We start from the raw sequence: 22,419 nt of genomic DNA on the forward strand, positions 1-22,419 counted from the left end.
GAGCTGAGCTCATGGCCAGTGTAATTCACTGATGCAGACCATAATACAGTCCTGTGAAAGCTATGACAGAGTTTCTAGACATTATTACAGTCAGTAAGCACCCTTTTGTGAGAAAGTATTTCCTGTTGAAAGTAACATTATCTCAAGTACCCCTTCACACATATTAGGAATACTTTATAGCTGTGAATCAAGTTTTTTATAGCACACCTTTAGTGGACTTTTACTTACCTGGGGCTTCTTCCAGCCCCCTGTACTCTTCAAGGCCCCTCAATGTCTTTGGGGTTCCCTCCATTTTGCTGGTGCCCCCCTCTGAAAAATCTGTGGCCAAGCTTGGCCGCAGGCTAATGCGTGTGCACAGTCTTGTACATATGATTGCATCAATCACACTCGTGTTCTGTGCATGCGTGATTATTTTGTGAACCGCGCATACGCAGAACGCTCCCGGTTACAGGAGCATGATTGATGGAGGTGCGCTGGTGGAATCGCGTATGTGCGGTAGCCCTGTTGGAGATTTTTCTGAGGGGGACAGCGACGCAACGTGGGGGACCCCAAAGATACTGAGGGGCCTCAAAGAACTATGGGATGCTGGAACAATACCCTGGTAAGTAAAAGTCCACTACTTCCTCCCTGTTCAGGTGTGCTTTAAAAAAGTAATGCTTTCAATTAGCTAAATTAAACATTCAGGTTTGTTACTATACAATCCTTTTATGCATCTTATTATAATGGATAAACCATGACAAGTTCATGCAGCCCCGAAACCCAACTGCAGCATTCCCCCTCGTCTGGGGTAAATTTACTGCATATGGACAACTTATGAGTTAGGTCATGCTACAAGTTCAGAACTGCACTAGCCACAGTGTTAGTCAAACATCAGATGTCAGCCCTATTTACTAACTTTGGCAAGAAAAGAGTCCAAGAAACTTTTAAAGATTGGTCATGCTCAGGCTACACAAGCAGGAAACATAAGACCAAAGAGTGGAATGTGTATGGGTAAGAAAGCATGTACACACAACAGCATGCACATGTCATGTGCAGGCATCCATAAGACTGCTTACTTCTAGTAATAAAAGACTTCATTATTTGTTCACAGTCACTATATAAGTAGGGAAAAAAGTTCTCAGAGATCACATGCATTACAAGACCGGAGCTTACAGTTCAGTTTGCATAAGATTACTTAGAGGTCAGAGCTGTGCTATATAGAGTACAAAAAGTAGCGTTAAATACTGAAAGAAGATAGTATCATGGACCACAGCTGTCAAAAGGATGGTGCTAGCTTGTCAGAGAGATGATGGAGTAATGTGTGCTGTTTATTGGTGCTATAGCGGCATCAGATGCCCTAGATGTTGGCTTTAGTGATTAGCAAATCTCAGTCTCCAGCATGTTCATTTCAGGCATATTTCATTATAATAGATAATAAAAGAATATGGTTTAGAATACACATTTGCCAATAAGCAATGCTAATCAGGAACCTATGATAGCATGATGGCATGCAGCGTCATCTTGCAGCTCAAATGTCCCAGCTTAGATCCCATGCCAAGATACTATCTGCATGGAGTTTGTATGTTATTCATGGTTTTGCCAGTTTTCTCACATAATCCCAAAATAAGGCTTAGTATGTGATTTTAGGCTGTAACCAGAGATGTTCAGTGAAGTGCTAATAATTCAGGCTTGCATGCAAAATTAATGCAGATTGTATGGATCTTGGAATTAGGCCATTAAGTATGGTCAGAAAGTGCACTTCATCAAGTTATTTTCATGCTGCATTTGCATTATTTACATAAAATTTGGTACTTTTCCGTTAGCAGGGCGCATCCAGCAGGTGGCGCTAATTACATTAATAGTTCACGTAACAAAAGTGTTAATGTAACCGATTGTAATGTGTTTTTACTGGCCATCTCGCTGCGGCCAAATGTATTGTAAAAAGTGAGTTAATTGAATTAAAATGAAGCCGGCGGCAATGTAACAGATGAAGCCATCAGCTTCGGCTCTCGCTCTCCTCTCCCTTGCCCTCTCTCCTATACAATACTGGTAGCCGGCGGGGACATGCGTGTCCCCCCAGAGTCGTTCGTCGCGGCAGGGAATCCTGATTATTTTCTTGCGACGAACACGCGTGTCCCCCAGTGTTCTGCAGGAGAGAGGCAGAATATAATGCAATCGGTTACATTAACACTTTTGTTACGTGAACTATTATTGTAATTAGCGCCACCTGTCGGATGCGCCCTGCTAACGGAAAAGTACCTAAAATTTGTATGCAAGCCGAAATTAGGAACATCTCACTTACCATTTCTGTGCCTTTGGGGGATAATGAGTGACATAGATTATTCAGTATACTCTATAACAGAGTCAGCGTCTATAACTGCATAAGGGATTTTTGGATCATGAGGTATCAGTTTTTATTGTTCTGAGACCCTAAAATGTTATCCATGAATGAGCAAATGGCTAAAACAGCAGAAAACAGGGCTTCCCCTTCTTGTGTTATAGAGAGTATGGAATAAGTGATCACGTTTCATAGATAGCCAGTTATTCCTCCACAGAAAACTAGTAATGTAGTACAATAATATTTGGACAATTGTGAATTTAGAGTTCTGTCACCTTCTTCAGCACTCCATGGTCAAGTCACTAACACTTACTTGTACCATAGTCTAATGAATTTGGGGGAACCAATTAACTAAAATGCCCAGAGAAAACCCACTCAAACATGAGGAGAACATACAGACTCCATATAGGTAGTGCTATGGCCCAGATTTGAACCTAGTATCTTAGTGCTGTAAGGCAAGTGATTATTCACATTGGAGTGAGTATATGAAGTGTCCCACAATGCATCACTGCTCAATATGCAAAACATCCTTTGTTGTCCCTGAAAGCTAAACACACCTCCAGATCCGCTGGAATGCAATGATGTGTCAGCTTGTTAATTGTACAGTGCCACATTCAGAATAATCGCAAATACACTTCTGTTTTAAGAAGGCAAATTTCTGTGTTGAAAAAAAAAAAAGACTTTCAACCTAATGTCTCGACTACAGTCTTTTAAAACATACTTGAGAGCTTACCTGCTCAGATCAGTGTCAGTTGGCTAACTCATGTATTTTTAGAAGGAACCTGTAATTTTCAGAGAATATCCTCACCAACACAGTGAACTCAGGCAAACTTCATGCATAGTTTTTCCCTTAGCAGAGCTGTACTGCAAGAGTGCTAGTCACAGTGCCTGGAAGCTCCAGATAAGACATAAACACAACCCAACTGTATATGTCCATATCCAGAGTAAAACTCAAAACATTTGTCTCCTGTTTATTCTCTGTGGACATCATTTTATGTAGGGCTTGAAACAGAACGGATCTGAGATATACATGTTTACACAGTAAAATGGGGTTTTATTTTTAGCACATTAGAATTAGATGTAATTAAGTGGAGGATTTCTTTTTACTGTGTTGCTTGGCAGATCTCAGAAGAGACACTCGTCTTTTCATAGATTTCCAACACACCTGCATTAGGAGTTAATTGGCAGGTGTCTGCAATGCACGCGCTGATGATTCATATCAACACAAGTGAAACCTCCTAGAGAGTCTTGCAACATTGTGATTTAATATGAATAAGCGTAAACAAATTAGGATAAAAGTATCATGTTGCTTGGTTAAAATTTAACACAACCTGTAAAGTGGTTTGGTAAGATCTCAGTGCAATGCGGATGTCACAGTTGGGCATACAGCAGAAATTCATATGAATTGTTGGCCAATGATCCTTCCACTGAAAGGACCTTCATATGTCCAACACAAGCATAGGTTCCAGGCAAGGAGTGGGCGGCAAGGCTAGGCTTTAATCTTCTGGGACAACAATCGCAGTGGGGAGCCAGTGGAAAATTTCCATTGCAATATCTTAGCTCATTATACCACTCTATTAACTTTGGTTATAGGTTGCCAAATTGTGTCCCAGACATAATCCTATTATTGAAAAAGTATGTTGAAAACAAACTGAAATCTCTTTGGCAAGGATCCCATTTGTTGACCGGTTCCTTATATTATAGCACACCTGGATGTATACCTGCTCAGTGGATTCTTCTGTGGTACTGCTATGGTTCAAATGTTGATGCAACTCAGCAAAAATATGTTTATAAAACGTAATAATTTTAATGTGGAGCCTTTGTAGGTACCAACCAGTTTTTGAATGGTGCATTCTATTGACAGGAGGCATACAATATGGCTGGCTTTAGACTGAAGAATAACGCTCCCACACGTAAACAGTTTTCACTGAAGGTTCCATTTGGAGCCCAGAACATAGTTTAGGGGTCATTGTAATACTTTGGAAACAAGTTAGCTTCTTTGCTGGCTTTCCCACCACCTGCATCTGGCTATTTGAATGGAAGCTGTAGAGGAAAGATGATTGTTGCCTGATATGTGCAGTAACAGTTGAGATGGAAATGGCCATAGGGGAACTTCAATCTCTGTAGACACTGCAAGCCTGACTGATATCAGGCAAAGATTCCATTGCAAGGATGGATGTCACTAGCTTATCGGTTCTGAGATAAGGCTTGCTTCACTGTAGTGTGCAGACACTATAAACGTACAGGCTTGTTTGCAGCAATCATGCATTTTTGTTGTTGTTTAGTTATTCCTTAGAGTTAACGTTTTAGTTACTAAATCTTATTTATTGAGCAGTTGAATAGTGATTGGTTGTTGAGGGCATCTGAGGCACTTTGCCCTAGATATCTCTATACTTGCGTATACCCTGATTAATCAGCCCCACAGTTCTGCCATTGTTATGCTTTATCATATATGCCCATCATGATGAGGTTGTTTTTGCAATTTAAGATGGTTAATAACCATTGGTTATACAGTACACCATACATTGATTGTAAAAGCTTGACAAATTTTCCAATGTCTATGCAACAGAAGGGTAAAGTGTCTGAAAACACTTTAAATAGATATGTAAGGCAGCTCAAAGCACATAACTCCCCCCCCCCCCCTTAATCTTAGCAGTTACCCGCAGCATTGCTTCAGTATCTTTATGTAGCTGCTATTCACCTTTGCCATTCTGCTTTGTATTGACTCAGTTTTATGCAAATTTGGCTAGACCTGAAGAGTTGTCCAATTCTATAAAAACATTCTACATTGTGCACATCATTATATAGCGCCATTTTCCTGTTGGACTCAAGCGCTTGAGAGCTGCAGCCAGTGTCTTGCCCAAGTGCTCTTTTTTTGAATAGGTACTGGCTTACTGAATAGGCATAGCCAAGATTCAAACCCTGATTTCCTATGTCAAAGGATGTGCCTTTAACCAGTACACTAAATGATGTATCTGACCTAATTCAGTAGTGTAGGGCAAATTATGATCAATGTATTATTATGTATCATTAACTATAGTGTCATCGTTTTCTTGTAAGATAAAAACGTGAATGCGTGAATGCACAATACAGGGGTGATAAACAGCATAGATGTGACTATAACTAATACAGATGGTGTGTAACATATCAGAAATTACATAGAGCCCTGCCTTTTACAATTAATTGTTTTTAGAAATGTTTCTTACTAAACAAAATAGTTTCATTTAAAGACTTTTCCTTTTTATTTTTATTTTTTTAGTTTAGTGGAAATGGTTTGCCATAAATATAACCCAGAAGTACATATGAGTCAGTTTGGGTAAATGAGATGATAACAATCTCACTTTTCCTAAAGCAGCAAGCTATACTGAGACAGTCTGTAACCACGTGAATAAATACGTAATGGTTAATAGATCACTGTTTCCTGTAATGCGTAGAGCTCTGTGATTAACATTTCCATTCCTAGAATGCTCCACTCAGTGAAACCAGCAGTAATATATATGATCACGTACTTCCTAACACAAATAGGAGGACATTATAAGGCACGTGGTTTTTAAAACTACTTCAGAGCTTGAGGGCAAAGATTTGTTCTTTTCTCTTAAGACTCTTCACTATAGAGTCCATTTATAAAGAGTGGGGTTATGAGGTGCAGATTGCCCATTTTCCTTCTTGCTACTTTATAATGCCTCATTTATGAACATAGGGACAGGATTTGATCTCTGGAGATCAGGAATTCTGAACTAGTGAGTTGCCATAACTTAATAACATGCGCTTTGAGTCCCACGGGAGAAAAGCGCTTTACAAATGTTAGTTGTTGTTGTTGTTGTTGTTGTTGTAATAACTCCAAAGTGGTGATCAGAAGCTGTTCTCACCTGAATGGAGCAACGAACCGTCACACCTGACCATACCTAGTTAAATAGTTCTTGCCCTGACTGTTATTTTAGAAGCAGAAGTAAGTAACTGCAGTACATGGGTTGCTTACCACATCTCAAAATAGTGGTCATGGTGAGATCCAATGGTGGTGAATGGCTGATTTCTAAAAGGACAATCTGCAGGAACAGGGATTCTGATACAAGCTTCACCACCATCCATTGTTCCCTATGGTGTTTGACACTTTGAGAATGGCCTCTTATAAAGTGCCAGTTAGTTTAGTATACATGTATTTCTACGTTCACAGTGTAGATGAATAATACAGGCCCCCACAGACACACAGAGGGATCCTTATAGCTAAAGGTTGCCAGAGGTTCCTAATCCTCAAAGGTAAATGCAAATATCCAACATTTCCACAGCGCTGTAGCAATATCCTTCGTCTAATGTGGTTTACTCAGACCTTCAGTTACCTGCAACCACTCAGTGGACAAAAACATTCACAGGTGGCCGTCACCACATAGAAATAAAGTGGTATCAACTACGAAATTCCCAGTTTCAATGTGTTTATTTAATTAATTAGCAATACAGCAAGCAAAACCCCCATGCATCAAAAGGCATATAACAGTACACATGAATGTGCTAGTGCAGTAGAGTACAGTGCAAAGTTGCCCACATCTCCAAAACCCAACTGGTTTAGGCCTTGCACCGTTGTCACCTCTGAAACCGGTTGGGTTGTGGAGAGTGGGCAAATTTGTTCTGTACTACACTAGCACGCTCATGTATTGTTTATATGCTTTTTGATGCATGAGTTTGCAATATTCCTCAATGTATGTTCACAATGACGAGTTGTGGTGCAATTATATTGTAATGGTATGTGCACATGGACAGTTAGCAGTGCAGTGCAGCGGAATCTACTGGAGAAATGCGATACTTGCAGTGTGGTTACACAAAAAGCATTCATTAACAGTTGCAGTGGGGCATACATTGTATGTACAATACTAAATGTAACGTTCTGCCCACATACCAGGGCTGTGAAGTCGGTGCAAAAATCAACTGACTCCGACTCCTCAGTTTATGAAACCTCTGATGCCAGGTACCCAAAATTGCAGGTCTATGGAGTGGGTACAAAAATCATCCAACTCCACAGTTTGTGAAACCACCGACTCCAACTCCAGGTACCCAAAGCCCTGTCACATACCACGCAATTTTACTTTCTCTTTTGCAATCCTACACACTGTAATTTGTCACTGAGAATCTAGCCTTATAAATATGGAAATCAGCACTAAAGTGCTATTAAATAACAGGACAGTAGTGAGTGTAGAAAAAGTGGCAATCTGTGCAGCTGATCTCCATTTTTATAAATACAGAAAACAAAAAGTGCTGTTATGTTGAAGAAATAGTAGGAATCTCTCTGGGGAATAGGCCACTTGCCCTTTTGATCCAGGTATGGTTGTGATGTTTGAAGGGTGCACTGTGTTCAGAACACCCATCTGTGCAGGTTCCTGTGTCACTAGCATGCTCGAATAAGCTTCAGTTGCCTCATGGCTGTGTTTATATCAGTGAGTCAGGATTCCAGGGCAGCTAGCACTTGTTATGTTCACAACCATGCCTACGAATGTGATGTAAGGAAACAGAGCTGAGGAGACCCTATCAGTTACACTGAAAACCATATGGCACTCTCTGTGTGACTGTCTCTAAGGAATACATGATCTCAGTGCTTCAAGCCTGTCCCTTTGAATGACTTACAGACTACTTTATTTAGTTTCTTTCCTATGGCTGAAACAGAAGATGCCAGTAGAGCCTTTTCTGCTGGATAGCTTTCAGCAGTCAGCATGTTGGTGTGTAAAGGATTCCTCGAAAGTTCACATGAGGTTAAACTGAGAAGCTCAGCATTTGTGGCCCAGCTGTAATCCTCAAGCAGCACTTGGGGGAACATACCTCCCAACATTCTGAAACAGGAAAGAGGGACAACTTCTGGTACAAAAATATGTAGGCAAAGATGCCACCACCCTGCCACCACCAGCACCTCCATTTACAGTATGAAGAATCCGTAAGAATGAGGCTAGAACCACAATCAGTGTCGTAGCAATAAGGGTTGAAGAGGTAGTGACCGCATCGGGGCCCTTGGGTCAGAGGGGCTCCGAGGGGCCCTCTCTCAAGCACAATATTAGCTCTCTATTGGCCCTGTGTTGGTAATAATCACTTCTATAGATGCTTTAAATAGTAGTAATCATTAACAAACTGTTTCCCATCCCCTTGCACCTCTGACACTGTTGTTGTCCTTGGCAGGTTTTGGTGCGCCGTATCAATTGTTATGTATAGAGTGCTTGGGGGGGGGGGGGCATGTAAAAGTGCACTGGGGCCCATAGCTCCTTCGCTATGCCACTGACCACAATCATTCACTATAGCACATAGCACGTGGCTCACCTTCGGACTCACCAGACAATAAAGAAATGTATATAAAAATACCAGTATGATCACATGGATCCTGCCCTGCCCCCGACCCCCCCCCCCCTTCCCCAAACTCCACTACTCCTGTGCCTTTTTGGAGGGTGCTTGCTGACAGAACAGGTGAATTAACAATCCTCACTGCACTCTGCATGGGTGGAGGAGTTTGTACTGTACCTGCTGGCTTGGGTCAACAGGGGAGGGCATGGCAGGCGGGCTTAGGATGTAACTACAGTTAGTAATGGAATGGTACTACAATAGGCACTGCATGAGGCAGGGTGCAACTGAAGGTTACTAAAGAGGGTACTACGCAAGCTAGGAAGCAACAGGAGGGCACTGCAAGGAGCAACAAAGTAGGGCACTATTACACCATTGGGGCACTACAGGAGGCAGTAGATGGCATTAATATGGATGCTATAATAAGTAAGACTATTTTAATGTGTGTGTGTGTGTGTGTGTGTGGGGGGGGGGGGGTATAGGTTTAAAGGACTATAGCTATTCCAACGATCAGACACAAAATACACAAAATAGGGACAACTGAAGAGGGAGAGAAGGATTTGGTTCCAAAGCAGGGACAGTTAGGAGATATGGTTACTATGCTCCAAGTCATATATATGAAGTGGAAATTACTTGATGAAGGTACTTCACGCCCCAAATGACTGGCATATATGTGATAAGAAATTAGCTGAAAGCAGTGGTTGGTGATGACTCCCAACCCAGGGGATTGTTTGAGTCTCTTGTATAATTGATTTCAACATTATCACTCCCTGGCTTGTCACTCTCTGGTTTCTCACTCCCATTGTTTACAGAAAAAAAAACAGGCTAGTCCATACTCAGTGTGCATTGAAGTGCTGGTTACTGTATTCAGAGCAATGATAAGAAGTGTAGAGTGAAAATGTACAACAAGGGAAGGAAGATGTAACAGTTTAGAAGCAATTACAACATTTACAGGGGGAAACATTTTCAAACAGGGATCAGAACTCACTTTGCAGTAGTTAGTTTGCAGAGAGGAAAAGCTGCCTCTAAATAATGGGGGTGACATGTTAGGACCCTAAATTAGGAAAAATCTATAAAAAATTAATTCCATTGCTGATCATTGACCAATTTTATGACTTGTGAATACAGTAATCTGTAGTTAAAGCTCTGATATATGTAAAAAAAAATGCTACTTTAGCTGTTGTGCTTAGCCTCTGCCTGTAATACACTATGTTGCCTGATTCCATTTCCTGTTTTCTTGTTTCAGGTGTGTGTCCTTCACACTACTGAAGACAAATGATGAACATGAATAAAGGGTAAGAGAATGAAGATTGCGGCCTCCATATTCCTTTTGCTATGAGCCATTGTGAATTAAGTGAATATAGTAGAGCAAGGGTCCCCAATCTTTTTCAGTCAAGGGCTGGGTCAACATACTTCAGACTGCTGGGGGGCCGGAACATACATAAATGATGTTGAAAAATATTACATTGAATCTAGGTATTGATTTCCCCCAATCATGGTTGGTGAAGAACTCCCAGCAGCAGCCATTCATTCATGCGGCGCCCTAAGAACGTCTTTGTGCACCAGACAGTGAAGCATAATAAGGTAACAACCTGCTGTCCATTTGGACAGCAGTGTCACCTGATGCAGAATTGGATTGGAAGCCAGCGAATGACTGCTCACGGTATGTGGATGGGTGGTGCTAGCACTGCTATTCTATATGCCGGCCGCCGATATTTAAAGGTGCAGTAGGCCACATCTATAAGTTGTACATTTTGTGTTTGGGGGCCAGTGAAAAAGCCTTGGGGGGCTGCATTCGGCCTGCGGGCTGTAGTTTGAGGACCACTGTACTAGAGACTAGATCAGTGATGGCTATCCTTGGCACTCTAGCTGTGATAAAACTACAAATCCCATCATGCCTCTGCCTCCCCGAGTTATGCTTAAAGCTATCAGTGTATTGCAATGCTTCATGGGACTTGTAGTTCCACCACAGCTGAAGTGCCAAGGTTAGCCATCACTGGCCTAGATCCTTCACACCTAGCACCTTGCCCCCTATGAGCACTTCAGTTAGGTTTATGGAGGTACTTACATTTTTGTTAGAGTAATTTTAATATAGTAAGTTTTGAAGAATCATATGGAAGTAAACCTGCATACATGTTATAGGCTAATGAAGCATAAGGGAATATTTGGAAAGCATGTAAACACAACTATGAAGAACTCCTACTTTACTTGTATCAATGGGTACATGCGATGATGTTACCCATCACAGGTGGGTACATGATAAACACCATAAAGGGGTACGTTGTGTAATAATGTTAACAAAAAAAACCCAGTGTTTCAGAGTGTGGCTTTGTTGTGTGCAGAATGATCTCGGGAAGAAAGGGAAACACTGCTTCTTATTCATAGCTGTGTGTTAAGATGCGGATGAAGCAGAGGGATGGGGTGTGTTAGTCCACAAAGATGGTCTTGCATTCCGTTCAACATTGTGAAGTGGAAATTTCAAAATGTCATTGTAGTTATTTCCTAATTAAAGTTCTGCATGTACATAATCTGCACAGTTACACAATGAGTCATACCTTCAAAAATAAACAAAGTGAATGAAAGAAAAGATGCTGTATTTAGCTTTTCTCTACAGTATAGTGGTCTGAATTTAGGGCCGGCGATTCCATATGAGCAAACCCGAGCAATTGCCCCAGTGCCGGATGATGGGCCTCTCAGGTCAACCACTGATTGACAGTGCTTACCCTTGAGCTCTGCCTGCAGAGTACTGGCGGCAGAGCGTCTCTCCTGACCAGCTGGCACTCTCATTCTTTAGGCTGTGTCCTCTGTCTTCATACTTGCGGGCACCTTACAGAGGCACCTGCAAGAATGAAGACAAAGTACACAGACGAACGAGTGAGAAATACAAAGAATGGCAAGCAGTGTCCTGATAAAGGGGTACATTATTTGACCCTGAAACAATGGTTGGATAGTCCATTTGCAACAACAAAAAACAGCTTGGATTGCTGTCTGGTGGGCTGGCCATTCTTTGCATTTTTGCATTTCTGATTTGTCTGGTTGGTGCCAACTGTCCTTGGCTTCAGGCCTTGCAGTAAAGAGATGTGCCTACACAAACATGGACTTGTTACAGGTGGACAGGTGTGTCACTCCACTGCAGGCCGGAACTCAGGAGGAGCATTGTCAGTCGAGGGAGGACCTGGGAAGCCTGTGAGCCAGTGCTGGGGCCCCCGAGGGTCAACAACACAATCGGAGGAAGGGGCCACCTAGAGCATGCAGCTATGGAGGGAAGGAGTTTTTGAACCTTACGCTGCATTTGAAAGAGTGTGTGTGTGAAGGTGGGGGGGGGGGAGCCCTGTGGATTTTCTAGAGCCCTATTGTTGTTGGAACTGGCCCTGTCTACATTGTAAGGTTTAGCGCTTGGGGGCCTCTTAACTGAGAAGGAAATAGAGGTAGACTGTAGTTGGACATAACCTGTGCCTAGCCTCACCTTGGTAGTAAGGCACATTGCACAACTGTAACACATATCACACATTAACAGGCTTCTGAAGTCTGAATCATCCTGGTACAGAGTATACCTAATGTGTCCTTCTGTCTGTTCACTTCCTACTTCCTGAACTGCAACAAATCCAAGTCTGATTATTGCTGTACTAGGTCATTTATCTAGACTGCACATATGCTTTCTTTTATTTAAATGTCTCCCTATAAGTGCATAACAAATCCCCTTTGGTGGATACAGACCACATGGGTCCCCTGTGCACAACCTCCTTGGTAGCTTTCACCTGTGTGCAGAAGAAGTATCTCTACAGAGAGAAAATAGACATAGAGAAAGAATGTGTATCACAGTGAAAAGTGTGCATGGTCACACAAGAAAGTGGGCTGGGTCACAAATTGGGCATAACTAAAAATGTATGGTATGCCAGTCAAGGTTGCATGCTATAGCTGCTGTTTCTAGATGTCACAGTTACTGTACCCATAGATTATGCCTCATGAAATACTCGGCTATAAACAACCATTATTGCCAGTGTCACACTTTCTCTTAAAAAAAGACATATACAGTATTTGAAAAGTTTACGTGACTAATCACTACTGTAATTTGATCTCTCAGCTGTGTCAGCTCATTAATTTTGACAGAGCAGCTAGTTGGTAAACACAAGATGGTAACCCTATATCTGCTTCCATGAAAGCAGGACGTAGAAACACTACAGATTTATTGCAGCATTTCTATCAGTTGTAACAAAGAAACATTTTTCTTTAAAGATTATTATGCTGTTGCTTATCTTTTAGAGCAGAGAGGAAGTTCTGAGTTCAGGTCCATTTTAAAGGGGCCTGGCCGCACAGCAAGGGGTACAATAGTTGCTTCTGCAGTGATCCCCGGATGTGCAGATATGTGACTGTCTCTACCTGAACAAACCCATACAAGACACCAAAGGACTAATGGAGTGTACAGAGGCTAGATTTTCACAATTAGAGGTGCTTATTTATGATTGTCACTTGCAAAAATGTAGCATTTGTACACCTGTCCCATGAAGTTACACAGAAATCTGTCTTGATGGATCACTAAACAACAAAATCAATAAGTAAGTTTAGTGTCCTACCCACCACAGGCAATGCTCACTCTGTTCACTTGTTGGCACCCCTCCACCCTTCAAAGAAGACAAGACAAGACACAACATTTATATCTCACTTTTCTCCTGGCGGACTCAAAGAGCCAGAGCTGCTGCCACTAGGACACGCTCTATAGGCAATAGCAGTGTTAGGGAGTCTAGCCCATGGTCAGGTCAGGTCAGGTCAGAACAGACCACACAGCATAAAGGTGGACACACTCCATAAAATAGAATGAACCAATTTTAAGGCAATTCGATATAAACGATCGGTTGTCACAAAAAATCGAAATCCTTTTTTTCATTCGCTCGAGAAACGAATCTAATTTCCTGTTTTCATTTGATAAAAGAAGATCGGGAGTGTTGGATTTTTCTGATCAATTTTTATGAAAATTGAATTGTGTAAGGTAGACAATTACTTGATGTATAGACCCATGCATTTTTTCATCAGAGTTTTCAACCTGTTTTTCATTATTGGGGAAAATTGAACATATGTGTGTGGTACATTGGTCAGATATTTAAAGTGTTACAATTAGAAAACTGTATTGTAATTCTTGAATTGAAAAGATATTTAGAAAATTATATCTTGTGTGGCCACCTTTCACACTATGGGCTTGATTCACTAAACTGTGTGAACTGAAATATCACACCTTATCAAAGATCTCACACCTTGTCAAATATATCACACCTTATCAAAGTTATCACACCTTATGAAAGATCTCACACCTTGTCAAAGATATCACACCTTATCAAAGTTAACATGCCTTATCAGAGTAGCATAGCGAGCGCTACAAACCCGCAGGGGGCTCAGGGCAGGACAAGTGCTATTACCAATTAGCAGGCATAAGTTTGTAGCGCTCGCAATGCTACTCTGCTAAGGCATGTTAACTTTGATAAGGTGTGATATCTTTGATAATGTGTGATATTTGAGTTATCACGGTTTAGTGAATCAAGTCCAATGTCCGTTACATCCTGACACCACCAACAATATTATTGCATCACAATGCAATGCAAATATATTCCTATAGGGCTATCACATTGATTGCAGTGCAGTGCAGCAGGTATGGTGGGTTCTATGGCAGGGAGGTGAGTTTTTCATGCAAATTGTATCCATACACAGGATAAACACATACTTCTTTACCTATAAACTCCAACGTCTACTTGAAAATAACATTTCTAAGTTCAAAGCATTATTGCAGTATTTTTGGATAGCAATAAATAAATTTACTTGTTGCCTTGGATTGAAGTCTTCAGCTTTGGATATGTAGCCATATATGCGAGATTGTTACAGTTTGTTTTGCTTCTGTTTAGTGTGTATTTTGTTTTGTAAAGCCTTGTGTTCTGTGTTGATGCCATACATCTTTATTTCATCTTTATTCATGTTGACAGATGTCTCTTTTTATTGCTCCGCTGCCCTCATGTCAGCAGAATATAACAAGGTTTAGCTTGTTAAAATATTTCTATTCGGGTGTATCAGCAGTTTTTACAGTGACGCGATGATGACACTTCACTGTGACTTCCATGATGTAGATTGCTTCTGAGATGTATGCATTAGAGGGCTGAAAGGCCATTTCTTGGCCTTGTGTGGCACATTCAATCTTATTAGGACCAATCATGATTCACTTTGCCATGTTGACTGTTGTTACTTAGATTGTCTTGACAGGTGACTGCAGTAAATCAACTCTAGTCATCTAAATAATGGACCACTCTTGTTATTCACTGTACTCTCATACTCTAGTCAGGACTCTTTCACACCATGTGCAGTGAAGTACCGGTATGTCTTCAGATGATGTGAGATACACATCATCTGATCAGTAGAATGCACTACAATTTAATAAAGTACTTTTTTCCTATGTTCAAGGAAATATGGAGCTAGTGTATGCCCCTAAATGGCGATCAGGCCCCCGCAGTCTGAACTCGGCTGCTCCCGTTGAAAACACTGTAGTGGAGATAGAAAGAGAAGAGGGGCGCTCTAAGTCCGCTGCACCACTATACTATACATCAATAGGACAGGTCTCACCTGTTTGCGATGGGGCTGGCACAGCGTACACAGCCCGGATTCGCCTTGTCCCTCTTAGCCGAGCCGGGGACTAAGCTCTAGTGCGGGGCGGAAGTGACGTCACTCGCTCCAGGAAGTGGTGGATCAATTGCCAGACGACGCTAGGCAGCTCTATACAGAGCTTCTGGTACTGGAAAGCGCGTGTCACCGCTTTACAAAAAGTACTCTCAGAAATAAAAAAAATAAAAAAAAATTTTTTTTTATTTCTGAGAGTACTTTTTGTCATATAAGCATTAACTTGAAAAAGCGGAGACTGTATCTCCGCGAAACGCGTTGTTTTAATAAAAGCTGCCTAGCGTCGTCTGGCAATTGATCCACCACTTCCTGGAGCGAGTGACGTCACTTCCGCCCCGCGCTAGAGCTTAGTCCCCGGCTCGGCTAAGAGGGGACAAGGCGAATCCGGGCTGTGTACGCTGTGCCAGCCCCATCGCAAACAGGTGAGACCTGTCCTATTGATGTATAGTATTTTGGTGCAGCGGACTTAGAGCGCCCCTCTTCTCTTTCTTTTTCCTATGTTGTCACTTACAGTAGGTATAAAATGCTGACAGATCTGGCAGATTTTGGACTAGTCTATCTCCTCTTGGGGGAGTCTCAGTATTACCTTTATTTTTACAAAAACACTCCCTGGAAAGCATCTATACAAAGGTACTATCTGACCAACCTACTTCTTTGCACAATATTTTGGCAGTTGGACTGAGCAACTGTGGTAATTTACTGTACAACCTGCATATAGACAGTGTGCTTGATAGTATCCAGTCCCAAGAACTAAATCAGCAAGCAGGGCCAGTTCTAGGAACAATGGGGCCCCCCAGGCAAGATTAACCTGGGTGTCCCCCCTGAGAGACTCCCACCCCAAAGTTGGCATTAGGGGCTGCCAAAATTTGCCTGACACCCCTGCCAGCCCCCCCCCCCCCCCAGCTTTATTTTGGTCCCCGGGGCCCCTGCAGTGTAGTGACTATCCCATTCTGGCCAGGATGCTTTCCTCCATTACTCCCTGCACTCCTGTTTTCATCCTCTCAGAGACACCTCTCCTCCATTACCTGGTGCATATTATCACATAAAGCATGGGTCAGGTCACATAGGAGAGGCGCCCCTGCAAGGATGAAAGTAAGAGTGCACAGAGCTATGGACATATGGAGGAGCGTGCGCTGGCCAGAACATATGGGTTGCTACACTGCTGGGGCCCTGGTGGACCAATAAGAAGTTTGGGGGAGGAGACGTGGGTGGCCTCGGCATCGCTTGTTGACTCTCAGGCAATTGCCCAAGTTACCCCTATGGTAGAGTGCTGATCATTTTGCTGTGATGTACTGTATATTGTATTTTGTCATTTACTGTTACTACAGAGTGAGCAGACATATGAAACTGAGGTCTATTCAGTCACAGCGCATTGACAGGAGCCCAACTGACATAGAAGCTTTGATTTAGCTTTTCTGTGAGGATGCCCAGAATCCACAGAAGGGAAAACCTTAAGAGGTGTGTTGGGAAACTATGCAAAACTTTAGTAGAGTGATTAGAGTTCTGTTCTGTGAAATTAGGTTGTGAAACATAGGAAAGATAAATTCATGTTAAATCCGGCAGTACAGCAATGACGTTGTTCTCTAATATTAGGCAGTATGACAGTTATTTGGAAGACTTTTAGTAATATATTGCCCAATCCTCCATTGTGAGCGCTGTCCCATGTCTAAGGTAAAAGCCATTGCAGCAGTCACAGCCAATCCTTTGTGTGCATACTATTACAAAACTCAGGCAAACAAAGAATATTCTGAGGGTGACCTCATGTGGAAAGGGACAACCAAATCCTGTGCTTGCTTGCGTACTCCAGGAAGGTTTCTGTTATTTATTATTTCTGTTTCTGTGTCTCACTACGTTTGGAAGTAGTGTGATCACCTCATGCAAGAACGAGCTAATCTATGCTTCCTTACATGCGGTCACAACTTTCTGAAGTACTAAAAACAGGTTGCTTTAGAACAGGGCTTCTAGCTAATATAAAAATTACAGTTATGTATTACACCAGTAATTAGTACACGTATAATTAGTCCCTAGCTGTATAATTACATGACTTCTTTTTTATAGTAAATTTGGTTACTCCCCTGCACAGCAGAAAAGCAGTGGCGGTAGCAGCAGTGCGTAACAATAGGGGATGCAGAGGTACTGACCATACCAGAGCCCCAGATTCACTGTATTAGCTCTTCATTGGTGCTGTGCTGGTATTAATCAGCTTCACACCATATGTGCTTCGATTAGTGGTAATCATTAACAAATTGCACCCCCCCCCCCCCCCCCCCCCCGATTACACCTCTCTGACACTGTGACTGCCCTTAGAACATTTTGGTGCTCCATATCAATCTTTTGCATAATGGGGCCCAATGTAAAAATGAATGTATTGTGGGTAACATTTTCTGAAGTATTCAGTAAGAATTACTACATATCTGGATATGAATGCTTCTGACACATTCATTTGCATGTTAAATTAACTGGAAATACTTGCTCAGATTTGTTTGTGTGCGTTTTATCATATCTTCAATCTCACAGTGTATTATAATGAATTGACTGTGATCATTTCAAGTACTCTCTGAGCCCAGTGTAAGTGTCCTGTGGGACGTGTTTGTCCTGTGCTGAGAACCCAGGCTATACGCTGCTCTGCTCTTCTCAGTGCTGACATGCTTCTGGCTGTATTTCTGGTGAGGCAGATAACAAGGTAGAATCTCATATGTTATGTGATGCTCCTTTACAATTTAGTGTGCAAGTCAGACAAAGAGGTTTTGATGCTGGAGGCTACAGAATTGTGGCTACAGGTTGAAAGAGCGGTAATACTAGTTTCTGGCTATCAATTTTGACGAAAGTGTGAAATTGACATATTAACAGGCAGAACATATGCTTATGACACTTTATTTTTGAAGCAGATTTCTTTGGGCAAAGACAAGTAAATACGTATTTTACTGTATATTCTCTGCAGGTGATACTTAATTTGAAATGACCTTTAGAAAGTGCCTATGTCAAATCTCCCTCTTCCGGATCCACCATCCTACCCTTCCTGATGCCTAACACTAATCTACTTCTTCCTGATGCCTAACACTAATCTCCCCCACCTCACACTAACTAACCCCTTCCTGATGCCTAACACTAACCTACTTCTTCCTGATGCCTAACACTAATCTCCCCCACCTCACACTAACTCAACCCTTCCTGCTGCTTAACAGTAACCTACCCTTCCTGATGCCTAACACTATCCTACTCCTTCCTGATGCCTAACACTATCCTACTCCTTCCTGATGCCTAACACTATCCTACTCCTTCCTGATGCCTAACACTATCCTACTCCTTCCTGATGCCTAACACTATCCTACTCCTTCCTGATGCCTAACACTAACCTACTCCTTCCTAAAGCCTAACACTAACCTACTCCTTCCTGATGCCTAACACTAACCCACCCTTCCTGATGCCTAACACTAACCTACTCCTTCCGGATGCCTAACACTAACCTACTCCTTCCTGATGCCTAACAATAATCTCCCCCACCTCACACTAACTCACCCCTTCCTGATGCCTAACACTAATCTACTTCTTTCTGATGCCTAACACTAATCTCCCCCACCTAACACTTACTCACCCCTTCCTGATGCCTAACACTAATCTACTTCTTCCTGATGCCTAACATTAATCTCCCCCACCTCACACTAACTAACCCCTTCCTGATGCCTAACACTAACCTACTTCTTCCTGATGCCTAACACTAATCTCCCCCACCTCACACTAACTCAACCCTTCCTGCTGCTTAACACTAACCTACTCCTTGGAAGGAAAATCTAGGTCGATCTGCTGCTTTTTCAATAACCACCCAGCGGGAGGGTCCAGCGGACCCGTCATTGCATTTAGTAGTCCGTGTGTATGCACCTTTTAAGACCGCTGTTGAGTGTGTGTATGGGGCTTAACACTAACCTTCCCCACCTAACACCATCCTATCCCTTTCTGATGCCCAACACTAATCTATGCCTTCCTGATGCCTAACATTAACCTACTTCTCCCTGATGCCTAACTGTAATTTACCCCTCCTAGCACTAATCTACACCTCCCTTATGCCCAACATTATTCTACCAGTCCCTGATGCCTAACATGAACCTCTCCTGCCTAATGCTAACTTATTCTGACCTGATTTTAAACACTAACCTACTCCATTCTGTTTTCTAACATTAACCTACCCCCAACCCCCCCCCCCCCCCCCCCCCCACCTCTGATGTCTAATGTTATCTTATTAATTCTTATTGTCTAACCTCAACTGGCCTCTCTTATTCAATAACATTAACATAACTTCAGGCAGATGTTTCACTGTTTTCACACCCTGCTCTATGTGGCGTGATACTCAACTTTATCCCTTATCTACTGCAGCAGTGGAGCTGCTCACTTTTAGCTGAATTCTGCGCCAAGTCATTTGCACCATGCTTTTTCGGTATGGTTCATTTAACAGGATTACAGCTATTTTGGCCAGTAAAGCAGATCACGTATATGAATTTCATGTTTTAGCTGCTGGGAGGAGTTTTACTTTGATCTTACTGTGTTACTCCAAACCAGATTTCAGCTATCACATGAAGATCAGAATCATGTTTTAATCTCCAAGAACCCTTAGTCATGTGAAGTACTAAGACATCTATTGTTTAGCTTAAGGTGGTTCTGAAGAAAGATGACAGAATGAAACCACTGCCCTATTATCTTTTAGTAATTGAGCTATTTTTGGTGTCCTTTTTTTTTCAACAAACAAGTATTGCATGTTGTTCCATTTTTTTATGAACTGTTTAAAAATAATACCTTATTAGTAGTGGTGACTTATTTTCACCTTGTAAATAATATCGTAAAACTAAATTCTGTGTAATGTGGGTTATACATTGGGATATAATCTTGTCCTACAGCTATACAATAAAGAAACTGTAAGGAGAGGACTTTTGTTTTACAAATCAATGAAAAAAAGAATGTGTTATGAGGAAAAGGAAAAAGAGAAATGCAAAAGAGAGAAAAAAATCATCCTACTCTGTCATTGTGGTGTAGAAAAAATGCCTCAAACAGCATAGTTCACTATTGGCACACAGAGCTAGAGGTTTTTTTTTTCAATAATAATAATTCCAGTAGTGCTTTTCTCCAGTCGGACTCAAACTGCTTGCAAAGCACCCACTAGAGAGCACTCAGTAAGCAGTGTTAGGGAGTCTTGCCCAAGAACACCTTACTGAATAGGTGTTGGATTACTGAAGTCAAGATTTGAACCCAGGTCTCCTATGTGCATGTGCATGACATAGATGCTCCCAACGGCGGACGAGCGATGTAGGACATGCACAGCTGAGCCTGCTCGGGGGGCATTTAGGTAGGATCAGAGGGGCAGAGAGAAAAACGGAGGGTGCGGTGGACATAAAGACCGCTTCCACTGTATGCCTGCTACCCCTGTTTCTCCTATTTACTTCAGCTCTGGTATCCTTTAACCATTACACTGTCCAGCCACTGCCTTTGTTGAAACCTGGCCCCTTTTTTCCTTATATAGAAACCCAAGTTTATCCAGATTGCTTAGGGCCCTGTTTCACACTGAAAATTGTAGCAAAAACACCACTGTTGTACTGCAATTGTGTTTACGATTCTCATTCAGGGAGTGATTGCAGCCAAATTTTGCTCTTTTAGCGTGAAACAGACTGGTTTTCACACTATTTTCTGCTATTTCTTTTGTTATTTCTCTGCTTTCCACTAGGCTACTATACAGGAGCTGTGTTTGATACTGTGCTGCTACATTTTCTATTAGAATGTACTGCTGATATTTAAGGCCTGATATCTCCGCACTCATAGAGCCCTGGACAGAAATGAATGCAGGGTCCCTGGCTTGTGGGACCCCTAAGGAGCTTGGGGCCCTATTAAACAATTGGCCCTGCTCAAGAGAATGCCTGCCCCCTCACTGACATTACAGGTATTAGAAAAATGCCCACTGCACAAAGCACCCGCCTGCTGTCTTGCATGAAAAGATTTGCCTTTGATGATGTCACAGGAAGGAACAGTACTACCATTATTGGTTTCCTGCAGTTCCTCTACCCTACAATGGTTTTTCAGGCCCATGTTTAGATATACTGTAAAAACTGGACCTGAATTCAGGAACTGAGGTTTGTATGTAATAAAGCAGGTAGCAGCAGCTAGTTGTTAGCTAGCTTTTATCCTGCAGTTTATCTTTCCATCAAGGCCAGCTTTACACTTACTTTTTTTGCGTTGCTGTGGGGATGCAATGCTCCTGAAACATCCCACCGCAACTCAAGAAATGACAAACATATGACCCTGTGGCAGAGTGTGCTGACAGGGTCATATGCATAGCGCTGCCACCCGCTCAGTGACTTACTCCTTGATGGGCAAGAAGTACGTCACTGGGATTCCCATCTTTCTGCGCATTCACACCATGATGCACCATGCTCCCATCCATGAAATTCCTGCATCAGCCATTGATTCCAATGACTTCTGCTGCTACATTATCACTGTTGAAGTCATGCGGTAAGGCCATGCAGACTTTGCGTTAGCTCGGCAGTAATTTGGAAACATCTGGCACAATGGGACGCGGCAAGTGTGCAAAGCCCCATACACTTGCATTCCCGTAGTGTTACCCTGCAGTAAAACAGTGTAACGCAACACACACTTTCACTGCAAGTGTAAAGGGGGCCTACAGGAAATGTAGATATGTCTACATGCATGCTGGGAGATTTACATCAGCTAAGCCTACTAGCAACTCTACCCATTCTTTGTTTCTCTATAACTTTGCAATGGAAGGCGCTCAGTTCTTCAGTAAATCTTTAGTGAGAAAGATGAAGAGTTTACAAGGATGTTGCCCTTGGTTCAGGACAAAAGAGTGCTTTGATTAAACAAGTGGTGCTGTTTAGGGGACTGAAACATATTATTACTTAGCTTGAAATGAAAATAGACCTTTAGATAAAAAGCATAATGTGAGTTTACGTCAAGTAATCACCACAATTAGTGCAGATTATCATAGACTCAACATTATTTCATCTGACCCTGCAACGTTATTGCCTGGAATGGTAAACCAGTTAGAAACAATAATTTCATTTAATGTTATACATGTTTATTTTATGTGGATCTGTATGGGCACAGTGATAAAAGGTTAGCATTTGAGAACAAGAAAA

The 22,419-nt window shown here is 42.0% G+C and overlaps 1 protein-coding gene across 3 annotated transcripts in view; it reads left to right on the forward strand.

The window, feature by feature from the left end:
• Window positions 1–22,419, forward strand: part of SLC4A4 (solute carrier family 4 member 4) — a 403,790-nt gene that overhangs the window by 9,208 nt on the left and 372,163 nt on the right. For all 3 annotated transcript variants that reach the window (XM_068233367.1, XM_068233376.1, XM_068233372.1), the window contains exon 3: window positions 9,876–9,924. In XM_068233367.1, coding sequence (XP_068089468.1) covers window positions 9,905–9,924 — 20 coding nt within the window. In that variant the 5' untranslated portion in view covers window positions 9,876–9,904. The remainder of the gene's footprint in view (window positions 1–9,875; window positions 9,925–22,419) is intronic.

This window comes from Hyperolius riggenbachi, chromosome 1 (assembly GCF_040937935.1).
Source record: "Hyperolius riggenbachi isolate aHypRig1 chromosome 1, aHypRig1.pri, whole genome shotgun sequence".
Lineage (NCBI taxonomy): Eukaryota > Metazoa > Chordata > Amphibia > Anura > Hyperoliidae > Hyperolius > Hyperolius riggenbachi.